The sequence below is a fragment of the Macrosteles quadrilineatus genome, unplaced genomic scaffold (assembly GCF_028750875.1).
Source record: "Macrosteles quadrilineatus isolate MER2022 unplaced genomic scaffold, UCM_ALF_1.0 Scaffold_3__2_contigs__length_128488019, whole genome shotgun sequence".
In the NCBI taxonomy this organism is placed as follows: Eukaryota; Metazoa; Arthropoda; class Insecta; order Hemiptera; family Cicadellidae; genus Macrosteles; species Macrosteles quadrilineatus.
In genome coordinates, this window is record NW_026542596.1 from 59,056,545 (window position 1) to 59,074,880 (window position 18,336).

General features: G+C 30.4%; 1 protein-coding gene across 1 annotated transcript in view; it reads left to right on the forward strand.

The window, feature by feature from the left end:
* LOC128990453 (potassium voltage-gated channel protein Shaw-like) overlaps positions 1–18,336 on the forward strand; it is a 268,138-nt gene that overhangs the window by 240,872 nt on the left and 8,930 nt on the right. The window contains exons 8-9 of the mRNA XM_054412819.1: positions 8,404–8,596; positions 17,265–17,369. Coding sequence (XP_054268794.1) covers positions 8,404–8,596; positions 17,265–17,369 — 298 coding nt within the window. The remainder of the gene's footprint in view (positions 1–8,403; positions 8,597–17,264; positions 17,370–18,336) is intronic.

Sequence of the window (18,336 nt, forward strand, 5' to 3'; positions counted from 1 at the left end):
TAAAGGATTAACGTTTGATTTAAGATAATTTCTAGGTATCATTGTAATTTGACTTATTATTACATGGATGACTAATTTTCAGTAAAATTGATATAGTTTATTCTGTAATAAGGATCTAAAAAGATACTTATAAGATTGTATCCACTTTTTCATTGGTACAGGGAGCCTGTACCATTTTTATATATAGTACACATATAGACTAAACTCTATTTATTACCTGAACTATCACGATAGAATTCCGCTATATTCACCACACTGAACTTTAACTGTTCAAACCATTACGAAATGTTAGTTGTAAAATAACTTTAAATAGGCTAGGTACCCTCGAATCAAAGTATAATGGTAACTTTAATAACCATGGTTCACTCTATATAGAATTAAAATTATAGAATTTGTCATGGATTTGTATATCTAAAAAGTTTTCCCTTACAAAATGTAATCTATTTCGAACAGCGATAGTCAGGAAGATTTACGGACACGAATATTTCTTATAGGGTTGCCTGAGTGTTACTGATTTGAACCCAATAAACTTTAATTTAAGACTTGAACAAAAAGGCTTGTATCAAACGATACAAGATTGATTTGACAAAATTAAACGTTTCGCAGAGTAACTATTGTGTAGCCAAAGCTACATTTGTTACAACAGAACCTATGTTTTATAACCAATTAGATTTGTACTATATTTTAAATAATTTGAAAACACCACTTTGCAGCAACATTTTTAGGCCACACATAAGTGATAACTAGTTATATTTATGAAGTTAAATAAGTAAAGTTTGTTTGTTCAGAGGATCGCGTTGTTGCCACTAAGTTTCTACCCAGGAGACTGTCTTATTCGACTTTAATATTCTGCTCTTCCGTTAATTTTAACATAGTTAGTAACTAAAACATTTATTAAGTGCATTTCTAGCATAGCTTTAAGTAGCAACTTCATTTTTTTAAGCTTAATATATTAATATTATAATAATATATTAATAACTTAAGTGTTTTTTTAAATTTATTTTCTCCTGTGACACAATGATCTTTTTTTAAGAAATGGAGTTCTCTTTTTCCTCAAGTTTGCCTGTCTACATGCTTTAGCAGCGGATTTAAAGTTATTTGGTTTGATTCTAATTAGTATACGGACAATTGAGTTGTCAGCAGACATTTTTGACCGGTATAATATACACGAATTATAAGTCAGGAAACCAAAATCAAGTGCCCAAGTTTTGAACTCTGCCATTTACCTGTAGTTTATGAATTATACTTCAATAATTCAAGTGTTATGACATCCAAACACTATCAACTGGATTGTAAAAAATAGATTGATAGGTTAAGAATAAGAATATCTTCAATTTAGTTACATACAAGTAATGGACAACGTCCCAACAAATACTAGTATTTTTCTATGGATTAGGTCTAGTGTATTTTTAGAACCTAAATTGTAACAGGAAGGAAACTACTATATTAGATATTCTAAAAACTCTTCTACCAAATAAAAACTTCTGTCAAGAAGCCAATCAGCCAATTTATTTTTTTAATTTAACCAAGTTAAGCTCTTGAAACAGTACAGGTAGCCTATTAAAGAGCTGTACTTGGAGGGATTTGTGGCTATTAGTATATTTTGATAATCTTACTATCGGAATATCAAGCTGGTTACATTTTCTTGTATTATAAATTGTGAAGTTCGTTACGTTTTGGGAACAAAGATAGATTTTCTTTGACAGATAGTAAGTGATGAAAAATGAATATACATGGTAGAATCAAATTCTATGTTTGATAAAGAGGGGTATCAAACATTATTCGTATTGCTTTTTTCTGCCAAGGTTTTAAGGTTGTTATGAAGGAGTCCTAAACAATCAAAATCAATATCGTTGTGAATAATAACAATTATAGCATAAAACCGAGTTTTAATAGTAGTATTGATATATTACATTTTTCATTAAATTTTAATTACAGTATTTCTTTGTATATTGTTAGCCTAATGAAACAACTTTGTTGCAATATTATTCTTCAACAGAACAATATAAGCTCATCTTCTTTATTTAACTGAATTTTTTGCCTTAATGAACTTATGCACAGCATAAAATTTAGCTACAGCAATCTATTTTCTTTATTTTTAAGGTAGAATCACACATTTTAATACATATTACAACAAAACATCTTGTTAGAGGATAATTTTGGCAGAATTATGAACTCACACGAAAATAAAGGCATCAAAGAAATAAATTATATGCATTATTGATTTTCGTTTTTGCAATCCTTAACCATCGGTGGTCTCAAAATAAATGAATTGTCGCCGACCGATAAAAAGCATAAGGAATCAATATATCAAAAGCGAATTTATCTCAGAGTTCTTATAAAATGTGGAAAAAGAATTCGAACGAAGTAGTTTTCTTGTATAAAAACGTGTCATAAAAAAAGTCTATTGTACTTTTAATATATCAGTAATTAGATAAGTCATAACTTCAAAGTGTATGTATACGTTATTTCATTTTAAGTAGTGTTATCATTATAATGAATAAATAAACTCTTTTAACTGTGTCCAATGTATTCAAACTTAAGTAAACGCACAAGGAGTGCAACAGAAATATACGATATTTAAATATGATGACCAATTTCTAGGTAATCATTAAATCGGATTGGAAAAACCGATAAGTGCAAGTGTAGGTATACTGGAATAAGTTAGAATACGTATTATGGACCTTCACAACCTATACCCAATCAATACTCTTCAAAACCTTAGCTAGTATGACATTTGGCAATGATATATTTTTAAACATCAATTTTATATTTTAAGCACCGTGTCATAAATACAATTTCATTAGTTTGTTTTACAATACAAACTTGACAATGTTGTGACACTATTAAAGTTCTAAGATAAAAATATTGTTTACATTAGTTAAAAAAAGAAAGATTTGTGCATACTGTGAGAGATATTCCTACTTATGAAACACACTTGAGACCGTCTAAAGAAGATTTTCCGATAAAGATAGAAATATATCTCCGAGCCTCTGTGACCTTTCCTTTATTGTCTCACATCCTTGTGACAGGATTGAATTGAAGGCGTTTTAGGTAGATTTTCCTTCTTGTCACCCTTCTATTGTCACAATAAAAATCGGTGTTATTTTTGGTTAAGTTAAAAGTTTTTTTTAATGACAAACATGTCTTCTTATATACAGGATGTTCAAAAAGGTTGGGGCATAATTTACGTAGTGATTCCTCAAAATAGCTTCCTTGGGGCAAACCTGACTAGCCTTATTCTAATGTATTTTATCGATATTTCTTATTCTAACTTTTAAAACTTGGTATCGTTTGATATGGTTATCAAACATTCTAAATAAAAGTGTTCTTGAAATTTTTTCATAAGATCGGCAATTTATGGTCGTTTACGTTATTAATTGTAAATTTGGCACCATTTTGAAATTTTAAGTTTAATCAAGATGATTTTTTTCTAACACGGTTCTCTTCTACTTTAACATACGTACATTGTTTCATAAAGATTGGTTAAAAAAAACCAAATATGAAAATGTTATTGTAAATAATACAAAAGGCGGATATCTGGTTAACGAAGTGGTTTTGGACAAAATATTATACTTGATTTTTTCTTTATTTTGACCCACTACGTAAATTATGTCTACCTTTTTTAACTCCCTGTATACAACCACATCATCTACCAATAATAAGGATCTAAAAAGATACTTATAAGATTGTATCCACTTTTTCATTGGTACAGGGAGCCTGTACCATTTTTATATATAGTACACATATAGACTAAACTCTATTTATTACCTGGACTATCACGATAGAATTCCGCTATATTCACCACACTGAACTTTAACTGTTCAAACCATTACGAAATGTTAGTTGTAAAATAACTTTAAATAGGCTAGGTACCCTCGAATCAAAGTATAATGGTAACTTTAATAACCATGGTTCACTCTATATAGAATTAAAATTATAGAATTTGTCATGGATTTGTATATCTAAAAAGTTTTCCCTTACAAAATGTAATCTATTTCGAACAGCGATAGTCAGGAAGATTTACGGACACGAATATTTCTTATAGGGTTGCCTGAGTGTTACTGATTTGAACCCAATAAACTTTAATTTAAGACTTGAACAAAAAGGCTTGTATCAAACGATACAAGATTGATTTGACAAAATTAAACGTTTCGCAGAGTAACTATTGTGTAGCCAAAGCTACATTTGTTACAACAGAACCTATGTTTTATAACCAATTAGATTTGTACTATATTTTAAATAATTTGAAAACACCACTTTGCAGCAACATTTTTAGGCCACACATAAGTGATAACTAGTTATATTTATGAAGTTAAATAAGTAAAGTTTGTTTGTTCAGAGGATCGCGTTGTTGCCACTAAGTTTCTACCCAGGAGACTGTCTTATTCGACTTTAATATTCTGCTCTTCCGTTAATTTTAACATAGTTAGTAACTAAAACATTTATTAAGTGAATTTCTAGCATAGCTTTAAGTAGCAACTTCATTTTTTTAAGCTTAATATATTAATATTATAATAATATATTAATAACTTAAGTGTTTTTTTAAATTTATTTTCTCCTGTGACACAATGATCTTTTTTTAAGAAATGGAGTTCTCTTTTTCCTCAAGTTTGCCTGTCTACATGCTTTAGCAGCGGATTTAAAGTTATTTGGTTTGATTTTAATTAGTATACGGACAATTGAGTTGTCAGCAGACATTTTTGACCGGTATAATATACACGAATTATAAGTCAGGAAACCAAAATCAAGTGCCCAAGTTTTGAACTCTGCCATTTACCTGTAGTTTATGAATTATACTTCAATAATTCAAGTGTTATGACATCCAAACACTATCAACTGGATTGTAAAAAATAGATTGATAGGTTAAGAATAAGAATATCTTCAATTTAGTTACATACAAGTAATGGACAACGTCCCAACAAATACTAGTATTTTTCTATGGATTAGGTCTAGTGTATTTTTAGAACCTAAATTGTAACAGGAAGGAAACTACTATATTAGATATTCTAAAAACTCTTCTACCAAATAAAAACTTCTGTCAAGAAGCCAATCAGCCAATTTATTTTTTTAATTTAACCAAGTTAAGCTCTTGAAACAGTACAGGTAGCCTATTAAAGAGCTGTACTTGGAGGGATTTGTGGCTATTAGTATATTTTGATAATCTTACTATCGGAATATCAAGCTGGTTACATTTTCTTGTATTATAAATTGTGAAGTTCGTTACGTTTTGGGAACAAAGATAGATTTTCTTTGACAGATAGTAAGTGATGAAAAATGAATATACATGGTAGAATCAAATTCTATGTTTGATAAAGAGGGGTATCAAACATTATTCGTATTGCTTTTTTCTGCCAAGGTTTTAAGGTTGTTATGAAGGAGTCCTAAACAATCAAAATCAATATCGTTGTGAATAATAACAATTATAGCATAAAACCGAGTTTTAATAGTAGTATTGATATATTACATTTTTCATTAAATTTTAATTACAGTATTTCTTTGTATATTGTTAGCCTAATGAAACAACTTTGTTGCAATATTATTCTTCAACAGAACAATATAAGCTCATCTTCTTTATTTAACTGAATTTTTTGCCTTAATGAACTTATGCACAGCATAAAATTTAGCTACAGCAATCTATTTTCTTTATTTTTAAGGTAGAATCACACATTTTAATACATATTACAACAAAACATCTTGTTAGAGGATAATTTTGGCAGAATTATGAACTCACACGAAAATAAAGGCATCAAAGAAATAAATTATATGCATTATTGATTTTCGTTTTTGCAATCCTTAACCATCGGTGGTCTCAAAATAAATGAATTGTCGCCGACCGATAAAAAGCATAAGGAATCAATACATCAAAAGCGAATTTATCTCAGAGTTCTTATAAAATGTGGAAAAAGAATTCGAACGAAGTAGTTTTCTTGTATAAAAACGTGTCATAAAAAAAGTCTATTGTACTTTTAATATATCAGTAATTAGATAAGTCATAACTTCAAAGTGTATGTATACGTTATTTCATTTTAAGTAGTGTTATCATTATAATGAATAAATAAACTCTTTTAACTGTGTCCAATGTATTCAAACTTAAGTAAACGCACAAGGAGTGCAACAGAAATATACGATATTTAAATATGATGACCAATTTCTAGGTAATCATTAAATCGGATTGGAAAAACCGATAAGTGCAAGTGTAGGTATACTGGAATAAGTTAGAATACGTATTATGGACCTTCACAACCTATACCCAATCAATACTCTTCAAAACCTTAGCTAGTATGACATTTGGCAATGATATATTTTTAAACATCAATTTTATATTTTAAGCACCGTGTCATAAATACAATTTCATTAGTTTGTTTTACAATACAAACTTGACAATGTTGTGACACTATTAAAGTTCTAAGATAAAAATATTGTTTACATTAGTTAAAAAAAGAAAGATTTGTGCATACTGTGAGAGATATTCCTACTTATGAAACACACTTGAGACCGTCTAAAGAAGATTTTCCGATAAAGATAGAAATATATCTCCGAGCCTCTGTGACCTTTCCTTTATTGTCTCACATCCTTGTGACAGGATTGAATTGAAGGCGTTTTAGGTAGATTTTCCTTCTTGTCACCCTTCTATTGTCACAATAAAAATCGGTGTTATTTTTGGTTAAGTTAAAAGTTTTTTTTAATGACAAACATGTCTTCTTATATACAGGATGTTCAAAAAGGTTGGGGCATAATTTACGTAGTGATTCCTCAAAATAGCTTCCTTGGGGCAAACCTGACTAGCCTTATTCTAATGTATTTTATCGATATTTCTTATTCTAACTTTTAAAACTTGGTATCGTTTGATATGGTTATCAAACATTCTAAATAAAAGTGTTCTTGAAATTTTTTCATAAGATCGGCAATTTATGGTCGTTTACGTTATTAATTGTAAATTTGGCACCATTTTGAAATTTTAAGTTTAATCAAGATGATTTTTTTCTAACACGGTTCTCTTCTACTTTAACATACGTACATTGTTTCATAAAGATTGGTTAAAAAAAACCAAATATGAAAATGTTATTGTAAATAATACAAAAGGCGGATATCTGGTTAACGAAGTGGTTTTGGACAAAATATTATACTTGATTTTTTCTTTATTTTGACCCACTACGTAAATTATGTCTACCTTTTTTAACTCCCTGTATACAACCACATCATCTACAGCTATCAATTAAATGTGGTATTTGTTTTTAATTTTTTAAGCACTGTATTTAGAAACATTTTGATGTTCATAGAGTTGTACAAAAAGTATAGTATTTCAAGTTAACTGTAGCTCTATTTTTAGTAAATCAGGGTTTACAGTTTTTAATGTCCAGTTTAAAGTATTTAAAATTATTATTTTCATGGTAAAAACCTACACAGTTGATATTTTAACTGCTAAACAGACAACACCATTTGACACTATGAAGCTTTGTGACTTAATTAAATTTAACTTCAAATATGATCTCGATACAACCGTTGGGTTTATACAGATAACAGTGTATATTCGGTTTAATATGTTACCATTGGTTACACATTCTTAAAAGCACCAAGTTGTTAAGTCCAGTAGCATATCAGAAGCAATTAGTGATAGGGTTTACCCAGCTTTCAAATGGTAACGACCTTAAAATTGGACCTTTGTGAAAATTATGTCTTGTAATTTTCTATTGTAACGAATTAAATATAGTTCATACAAAAACAAGTTACCTACAAAATTAAATCACTCAAGTGTTACTGACCATGAGCCACATACCTGAAAACAGGAAATACGTCAAATAACACTTATAATTGTTACAAGTATTATTTGACGTATTTTTGTGCTCTCAGGTAATTTAACATTTGCGATGCTGATTAAGAAGTTATTTAAGAAGCACATATCAAAACGATCCTTAATTCTTACAGAATAATGAGTCAAATGGCGATATCCAAAGAACTCTTTTGACGTAACCTGTCCATCAACGCCCATCATAGAGTTAGAGATTTGATATCCAGACATTATATTCCCATGTTAAATTTGTATCAAATTTAAGAATCCAAATAAACTTTGATAAATTAAGACTCCGACAAATTGGACCGGTAGAAATTACCAGTTAAGATCAGAAACGTAAATCTTTAACCAAGCCAAACTTGAAACACAACCTATTGTAAGCTATAGCAAGTTTAATGACTCATCTGCCACAGTATGTAACTGATGAGCCTGGTATCGTTCAGCACTCCGTGATTGTTTCATTTAAAGATTTTAATTTCCAATGAATATTGTTCTACAGCTGTTTACAGCTGTTCTGCAGCCGTTTTGTATTAGGATAAAATTTTTACCAAGGAATACACAAATAACCGGTTTAAACTTACGTAATAAAATGTTTGTATTATGTCCAGGCAAGGTCAAAGCTGCCTAAGAGGAGGCGGAGGGTGTTGCCGGTCGAGCAGCCGAGGCCCAAGAGGGGCGAGTGCCCAGCGGCGACCACAGCGGGGGTGATCAACCGTCGAATGAACGCCATCAAGCATCCCAACCAACCTGCTAGCATCTTCAAGGACGCCTTCACAACGCTGGCCCAGCCCAGCAAACTAGGTATGGTGTTTGTTGTGCACTGTACCATAAACAACTGGAGTTAAATATAAACTGGCGGCAGTGTTGTGGTTAGCATAAGTTCTGGCGTCCACCGCTGGGGGTGCCATGTAGTTACGTATCTCGTTCGCCGCAACTACATATCGCTCCCAGCGGTGGCCGCCAGAATTTATGCTAACCCCAGCACTGTTGTTGGTCTATATTTAATTCTATTTGTCTATAATTGTACTGATGTCAAGTATGTTAGTTTTAAACACGCTCGATGAACTTAGTTTTTGTACTAATTTTTAATATCATTACGTAAGATAGCCACTCAAGTATGTGTACTGTAGGCTAAATATGAACGCAAGGTAAGTATAGAACGAGGTGAGAATATTTGTGTAGTCTTTCTACTGACATGGGCCAGCTTTTTCTTTTGACATGACCATTCAAGCCCAATACTGACGGTCTAGGCCCACTTTTGACCTATCAAAAGATAGTGGATTTTGTCAACATCGTCAAATAAAAAAGTCCATATTTATTCCAAAGCAAAAACATTTAAATTGGAAATGTTATAAAATGACTACCATCCTGAGTAATTGGAAACGTAAAGTAAAAAATGTATAAAAAAACTAATCCTACAAATCACTGCCAATAAAACTGCACTTGATCAATAACGAACGTAAACAGGCGATCTCAATCAGTGAGTGATTGGCAACAGTGATTCACCTAAGTGGCGGTGTGGTCGGTGGTGGGGGAAGGTAGTAGTGGTGGGGGAAGTCACGTGGCCAATCATCGATTCGTGACGTCGCACCTGTTGCCTCCGCAACTTGACTGTTGTAATCAACTTACAAGAGCAGCTGTTACTTCTTCCAACGTGGCACGTCTTGGGTTCCGTCAGTTTGTCTAGTCTACGTCGCTTATATTAACAATTTATTATGTTTCTTTTTTTGAAAACATTTTTAAGTTTCATTAAGAGTGTGTGTGTATGTTTTTAATCAATCATATAAGAAACTGTATTTTTTCCTGTCGTTAACACATAGTCTTTCTTCAGTAATAGTTATTATGGTACATCGTTTAGTTTTTCAGATTTTTTAAAATACAAATATAATGATGACGAACTTATTTATTGGTACGGTATGGTTTTTTTTTTTTTTTTTAATTAACAAACATTTGCCATTAGTTATAAAAATAAATTCCTATTTATTATAGCTTTAAACAACACAAGTGGGGAGGAAAGCATAAATAATTACTTAATACAAATATGTAAATTTCAATAATTAATTATCACAGCATCCTCCATCGCAAGCACCATAACATTATGTCAGCGATAAGTTTATCAACCAGGACTTAAATAGGATTTCGTAAATCCCTTTTAAGAATAAAAAACGTGCATTAAAAATTTGCTTGTCAAAAATAAATATATTTTTTTATGGTTTCTACTCTAAATAATCTGTAGCCGTACTTAGTAACTCCATAATATGCACATTTTTTACCAAAAATAAAACAAAGAAGAGAAATTTTTTTATAATTTCATAAAAAAAGCATTTTATAGATGAGTGGATAATATAAAACCTTTCCTAGTTTGTTAACAAGCCATCTTTACGGATTAGAGTTAATGGCAGTCAATTAACCATAAACCGCTAATAGATGTTTATATAAACAGTTGATATTGAACACATGTTTATACTGCGAAAACTCGAGTCAATTTAGTTTCTGTTTTCCACTTTACACGTGGGTTTTCAATCAACCTCCTATTACAACATAGATAACGACTGGAGGCTACAACCATTAACAACGATGCAACAACTGATTGGAAAGCAGATCGATGGAGCCAATACTCACTCATTCAATGAGGAATTGAATTTTCTGCGGGAACGAGTAGAGAAATAATTAAAGTTGAAAAATATACTTGTATATAGTTTTGTTTGTCCATCATTGTTCAAAGTCCCCTACTGATCAGATAGTTTACGTTTTAATTCAGAGAGATGTCAGTGGGTTTTTAACGAAAATGGGCCCAACTGTCCTTGACGATTAAGAATTCAGGGTCTTCGCTAAAGTATTACAGTAGGTAGTCTTAGCTTATAAAGAATAAAACTTGTTTACTCTAAAAGTTTTCTTTGGTTATAGATGGTCTTTACCGGTTACTAAATTTGTTTGATGTACCTAAAAGTCACAAGTGTTATTTAAATCTATGTTTATTAGTTAAATTTCTTGGTTTTATCTTTTAAGTTAAAAGGTTATAAGAGAATTTGTGTGAAAATTTTGAAATTGCAAAGCTGCAGAAATCAGCGCTTTTACTTTTTACTACTAATATTATTATTTTTTATGTTATGTTGTGTTATATCTGTTATATATATATATGTATTGCAACACGATATGCCCATTTGAAAACGAAATAAAAGCAACAAAGTATATCTCCCTCCTCTATACTAATGTAAAAAGTAGCAAAACAGGTGTTATGTGCAATCCCCATTAACCTCAATAATGCCGTCAACTTCCACCCAAGCCGGTCTCTCATTTTTATAAGGTCCATAGAGGTTTAATAGTTTCAAACAGTTAACTTAATTTCTTCCCCTGAGATTTTAATCATACTCTTAAGATCGACATTAGTTTTATAGATGCTGTAATGTTCAAAGCAGAAAACCATTAATAAAAATGCTACTTTTTAATTTACTAAGTGATCTGCTCATGGTTTCTGAAATACAATTATATTTCCTTATTATAAGTAATAAAATACGCCTATTACAAATGATTATGTACTGCAAAGAATCAATAAAAAGTCTAAAGATTTATTCAAGGGAACTGCAAGACACCCTAATAGTTTTAACAAGTTTAGGGGTTCCTTCCACACACAGCATTGTTATAAATGTGATATAATTTTACTAAATTTTCGTCTATCTCGTATCTTTATAAAATACACCGTATTTTATCTATGATAGAATAACGATTTACAAATTTGTTTCATCTATAGATATTTCTTGCTCAGCTTTGGCCATAAAATATTTTGTAACGATAAAGAATTCAATTAAAAATAAAGGATTTATATCCACATAGTGCTCTTATCCAGCGCAACACAAAGTTCTCAACAAAAGCCTTTTGTATTGTCAAGAACACTTGGAGAAGTTAGTAAAAGAAGTTTGATAAGTTTTAGTGAACCATTGAGAGGAAAAACGCTCAGAAACATTCACTTTTAGTGCTTTTCTTGCTTAAGATGTTTTAGATAGAGCTGTTTTATACTGTCATTGAATCCCAGAGTCCTTTTATACATATACGTTGGTTTTATGTTATTACTTTAACTAAGGGTAACATCTTTAAAGTATAGTTATGATGTCTGATTATCCATATTCTGCACTTGCAGTTATCATAACATCATTATTCGTTTATTGTATATTTCAATATTTAGTTTCTCCACCGTTATAGTTGTAATATGCCGTATATATATGTATTAACATTTTTTTTAATTATCTGACAAAACATTTATGTTTCTAGTTTTAATTGTTTGTCCCACTTAATGAGCTAGTTGAAAACGTGGTTTAACGTTTGTTTAACGGATGTCTAAAAGGAAAACCTTAGCCAAACACAAATTATTGATTTTGTTTTACATAGGTTTTATGAAGATTACGGCGAGTAAGGTAAACATCTGATGAAAAATATTTTCTTCACAGGAAAGATTCTACAGAAAAAAATATAATTTACTTTCTCTCCAGTATAAAGTAACTGTCAATTCATGACCCATACTTTAGCTCTTGGTTATATTACATTATGATTGTTTGTAGGTAATATTGCAATATTTTTTGTAAGGATGATTATTTTAAGATATTATTTGTTCTGCTAACAACTGATATCATTGTTTTTAGATAAACCATATTTTTAATAACCATACTATCTTACGTCTTACTCAAAAGAAAATTAAATCCTTACAAAAGTACGTGCGTTAAAACAAATTATTCTGAAAGTTATTAGAATTTGTTCGATGAATTTAAGCCAAAGCATAGTTTTAAGTGTACCAACTAAACAGTCATTTTTCAATTATTTTATCTAGATCCTTTTTTAAAGAATAACGACATCGCTGTGTGGAAATCACGATAACATCAATAACAGTTTGAGTGCAGTCTAAAAAATCCAAACAATTTATAACTAACTTTAAATTTTTGGCCTACTAACGATGAGCAATTATGTATCAAAAAGTAAAAGATTGGTCAAAGGGTTAGGTGAAAAGTAAGATTTATAGTTTGGATGAATTTATAATTTTAAACATCCTATACCGTTTTTATTTAAAAACAACTTACGTTCAATCAACAAATCAATTGGTCATAATCATAAACATATAGTTCTCAATCGGTAATAGCTAAAATTATTAAAACTAGAATTTCTATAAAGTAAATTATGAGCATTTATATTTATTTTTTTTTATCATAATAGCATATTTAATAACGTTTTTTAATTAACGTATTTAATAGCGTATTGGTTGGATATATTAACATATTGAATGAGGCAATAGAGTACCTATACAAAGGTAAACAGAGAAAATTAAAAACTAAAGGCATAAAAGTAGGCTTACTAAGATACATTGATTTAAAAAATATAAAGCCAATCGAGTGACTTAAGACAATAGAGTAAATATTTATTCGATGTTATTTGATTGAACTTATTAGGTTAAGAACGATTAATAGTACAGTATTTACATTTTTTTTTATTCGTTCTAGCTTTTAATACTTGTCTATTATTTCAGTCCTAAATTACTTTCTTTTAACATAAACCCAATTTTTAGTTGGCTCTCTAAATCAATCTGCATCGTAAAATTTCCAAAACTATTTTTAAGCACCTGCATCTATAAACGAAAGCAAAATTCTCAAAATGGACAAATCCATACAGATAATACCATGGGCGATATCTCTCGGAAAAATTGAGGAACCGGCCTTGTATTGATTAGTGGCGCTGCAGAACGGCAAAGTGTAGAACTAGGTCCTTTAGACCATATAACAGGATATTGAGTGGCGAAAATATACATAAATGAACAATGTCAGCAATCTGACACATAGATTCACCCATAAAATTGTCAACAACCTTTATCATGGGCAAAGTAGGAGTAACTATGATAATTTTGTAGGAAAAAGTCACAAAAGGTGCAATAACTTTTGAACCACAATTTTACGGAAATGGAGTTGTGTACCATTTTGTTCACAATCAAAAGTACTATGACATACTTCATTTTTATCAAAATCGTTAGAACTATTTTTGAGAAAATTTGATTTTCCCGTTATTTTATGGGTTTTAAGAGAAAACCCCCATTAAAATCAAAATAAAAAATGGAAAAAACCCTTAGAAATGCCATGGATTGGTACCTACATACCAAATTTAATCAAAATCGGACTACAGGAGTGGTCTGTAGCTCTGTACACATCCACACACGCACAAAGACATCCACTTCGAAAACAACTTTTAAAATTCATTGGGACCCAAAATGGATATATCCACTCAAAACTCAAACTCAATAATTTTTACTAAAGTAATTCTTTCTCCATATACATATATATATGTGTGGTATAGGGAGCGAAAAAAAATTAATTTATTTGGTATTCAACACAAATGGAATGTCTTAGTGTCATTATTATTTAAACGTAATCTTAAACAGCTTCAGCCTACCAATTACTTCAAGCTTAATAATCTTAGACCCTTAAAAACTAAAATCTTTTGTTTCAATAGTTAGAAAGTAGACCATTATGTACCTAATCGTTGAGATTATAAACAATAGCCCTTGCAAACAGCTGATTTATGTCTGTAGCAAAACTGCACGGGTAACCCACTAAATTGACCATTCACCCTGAATTGTTGTATATTTTGTTAGTCATATTGATCTGAGTTTACTCTGTAAAACAGTTCTTGTGCTTAGAGACTTTTGAAATCAAAGACATTTTGATTTATTTATATATCACAATCAACTTACAATATTCACATATGTGTGCTTAGATGTCTTGATGTGACGTAATTCGTCGTTTTTGCATTTGGAAAAAAGGAAAATGGCAATATTCATCATGCTTTAATAAGTAGAACATGTATCGAGTAAACGTCAATATGTCCATCAGAATGGTTCAACATCCATATTGATTGAGTCATTAATGGTGTGATGAACTATGACTCAATGTTTCAATCATCGTTCCATAGCATTAGGCGATTCATCATGTAACAGATTATAGGCGGTTGGATGAAAAAATCATAGTGAGTTTAAATTTAATTTTAAACAATTCCAAAATATCTACTTAAAATACAAATGGTGAATGATCTTATATTTATTTATCGAGGTGCCATAGTAAATTAATTTAAATATAGTTTTTCTATACTCAGGTCATGTCAATAAATTAATATGTGTTACGGTCAAGCTTCTTTAACCGCGACAGAGACAAATTCAAGGTTGGGAACGTTGAAGAACATATTCTGAATATTTAACTGTCACATTTTTGCTTCTTGGATAGCTGTAGAAAAATTGCAATTAAAAATCACATTCATTTTGAACATTTAAACACATTACTGGCGACCCCATCTTAAATAATTGATTGATTAATTGATCAATTGACATTGAAGGTCGTTGAAAAATAGTACCATTGTTTTTTGTTATGTTTAAGTCGTCATTTGCCTATTGGGTCTGATGATAATTGGAGTGTCCAATCGAAATCGATCACCACTTACCATCTTTTGTATATTTACCGTCTTGTGAGTAACCGTATAAGCGTAAATATATGTTTTAAGTGTTATAAGACGTATATTTATTAACTTTCCGTTATGTTTAAGTATTAACTTTTGTTTTTCAAACTCTATCTGTCAGCAACTAGTTGAATTTGTGAAAATTGGTTTGTACCGTAGGAATAATAAATAAATACTCGTAGTGACAACACAAAATACATGCAATTACTTAGATATGTGATGTATTTAATGCCTACCAAATTCAAGCATTTTTCCACAACAAAACTGTCTGCTCAATAAATTTTCAAACATATAATGGTTTACGTTCTTAGCAATAAGCTAAACCAATGCGAGACCAGAAGGGTTATAGTTTAATTATTTAGTTTTTCCTTTGACCTAAGTTTCTTAACATACAACTTGAAGGAGTCACGGCCTTGCCTAAGGACTGTCTCCGTCAAGACTTCAATTTCCGTTTCCAATTTATCACCCGAAATTTCTGACCAATGTGCCTTGAAATGTGCAATATTACTGTAACATTAAAAATATCTTTATTGAAATATTGTTGTTAGTATTCAGCTTTTGTTTTTATGCAAATCATTAAGGAAGGTCATTGTAAAATTAGGAGGGCCATTGACATAGGAAATAGACAAACAAACTAAACAATAAGACGAAAACACATGTTTAGTTGTAGCAACATGATTAGTTAAATAAAAATGGTTTTACATTTATGAAACCGACATTAATTTAGCCACTTCTTGAACATTTGTTGTTATATAATTTCCTTAGTTTTATACATAAAATGAACAGTATATGATTTAATAACTGGGATTACTCAACTATGGATAAATATTCTTAAAATAAAGTTTGTTTTATCCACTAACTTTCAGTTTTTCCAACCATTTCTTCTAGCCAGTAAAACTAGAGCTAGATATTATTTCAAATTTATGATAATAGTCTACAAGAAGTTTCAAACAAATGTTTTGAGAATTGTCAAGTTTTTTTCATACAAAAATCTCTTAGTAGTATCTCTCTACTAGTAGTTGTGAACTCAAGTTTTACGTTTAAAATATAAACAAATAAAACTACACCGAGCTCTACAAATAACAAATTTCATCAAGAAATCCATTACGTAAAAGTTGGACGCAACGTATATCCCGAAGACATTGGTTGGCTTAAAATTTAAATTTCAAATTATAAACTCGTATAGGGCTCGTAATCAAAAACTCATAAAATGATTAAAAATGTACCCTTACAAATGCATTATGTGATAGTTTGTTGGCATCACCTCAACCAGACCTATGACTTCCGTTTACAAATCTAATGAAAAGTTAATTTTACTATTAAAATTTGATCAATTCCTTGCCCTAAAAGTACTTGTTGTAAATGCACCAACTTTTTGCAAATGTACTAACATGCTGTAAATGCACTAACATGTTGTAAATGCACTAAAATGCTGTAAATGTACTTTGTAAATACACTAACATGCTGTAAATGCACTAACATGCTGTAAATGTACTAACTTGTTGTAAATGCACTAATTTGTTGTAAATGTACTAACTTGCTGTAAATGTACTAACTTGTTGTAAATGCACTAACATGTTGTAAATGCACTAAAATGCTGTAAATGTAATAACATGCTGTAAATGCACTAACATGTTGTAAATGCACTAAAATGCTGTAAATGTACTTTGTAAATACACTAACATGTTGTAAATGCACTAACATGCTGTAAATGTACTAACTTGTTGTAAATAAAAATACCATGTACCAATATGTATTGTTGTAACTGTAATTTTTCAGAAATAAAAAACATTCATTCATTCATTCAAATGCACTAATTTGTTGTAAATGCACTAACATGCTGTAAATGTACTAACTTGTTGTAAATGCACTAACATGTTGTAAATGCACTAAAATGCTGTAAATGTACTAACATGCTGTAAATTTACTAACTTGTTGTAAATGCACTAATTTGTTGTAAATGTACTAACTTGCTGTAAATGTACAGGTACTGTGAACGGGGTGAACATGATAGGTTTGGCTCTTCAAGGACCTTCAATACCAGGAATCGCACTCCCTCCACCAGGCCTGGATACACCCTTCGTGTCTAGGGGTGAGTAATCTTTTTATGTATTCAAATTCATTTGTTTTTGCTTTGTACAAGGTGTCCCGGAACTCTCTACCAGTTTTTTAGGGCATTGTTCCTCAGTAAGAAACATATCTGAATATGTAAATAAAATTGTCCGGAAGTCCTTAGTAACTCAAATAGCCACTATTCTGTTTTTTCACTTATTATTTTTTTTTGTCTAAAACGTTGTTAAACTCTGCACAAACATTCATGACAAAGCTACAAAACAATATGACGATTTTGCAAATTTATAAAACAAAATGCCAGATATTTAAAATGTTGTTACTTAAATAACTAAAAAAGCATTGGTTTTACAAAAGTTTTAAATAACCGCCATTTTGTTTTATGAATTTGAAAAAATCATAATCTTTGTATAGCTTTGTGTAGTTGTGATAAATGTTTGTGCAACGTTTCAATTTCTTATCTTTAACCACTTTTTAGAAATATAATATTAAGCAAAAAACAAAATGGCGGCTATGTGAGTAACTAAGGACTTCCGGACAATTTAAATATGATTTGTAGATATTTTTCTTACTCAGGAACATTGCAACTATAATTGCAACTATAATCTAAAATATTGGTAGAGAGTTCCGGGACACCCTGTGTAATGGTTTACCAAAGGCCAAAATATGGGTCTTACAAAAGTCAGGTTAAGAGTACAGGATCCAGGAAAATAAAACTTGTGTGTTGGATGAAGAATATAACTATTCAAGAGTTAAATAAATACATTTGCAATAGCAATAAAAGTGAATTTGTAGCAAGGGTAATATTTGATTAAATATCTTTAAGGTCCAATAATAAATTGTCACCCCTTCGGCATTTAGCAAATCTATTCAGAAAAGTTAAAAAGGTACTCAAATACCCGAAACCTGTGTTCCAAAACTATAGTTAGTTGAATCTTCTGTATTTTTTTTAAGTAAATTAATTATTAAATTTGCTATTAGAGTTAGAT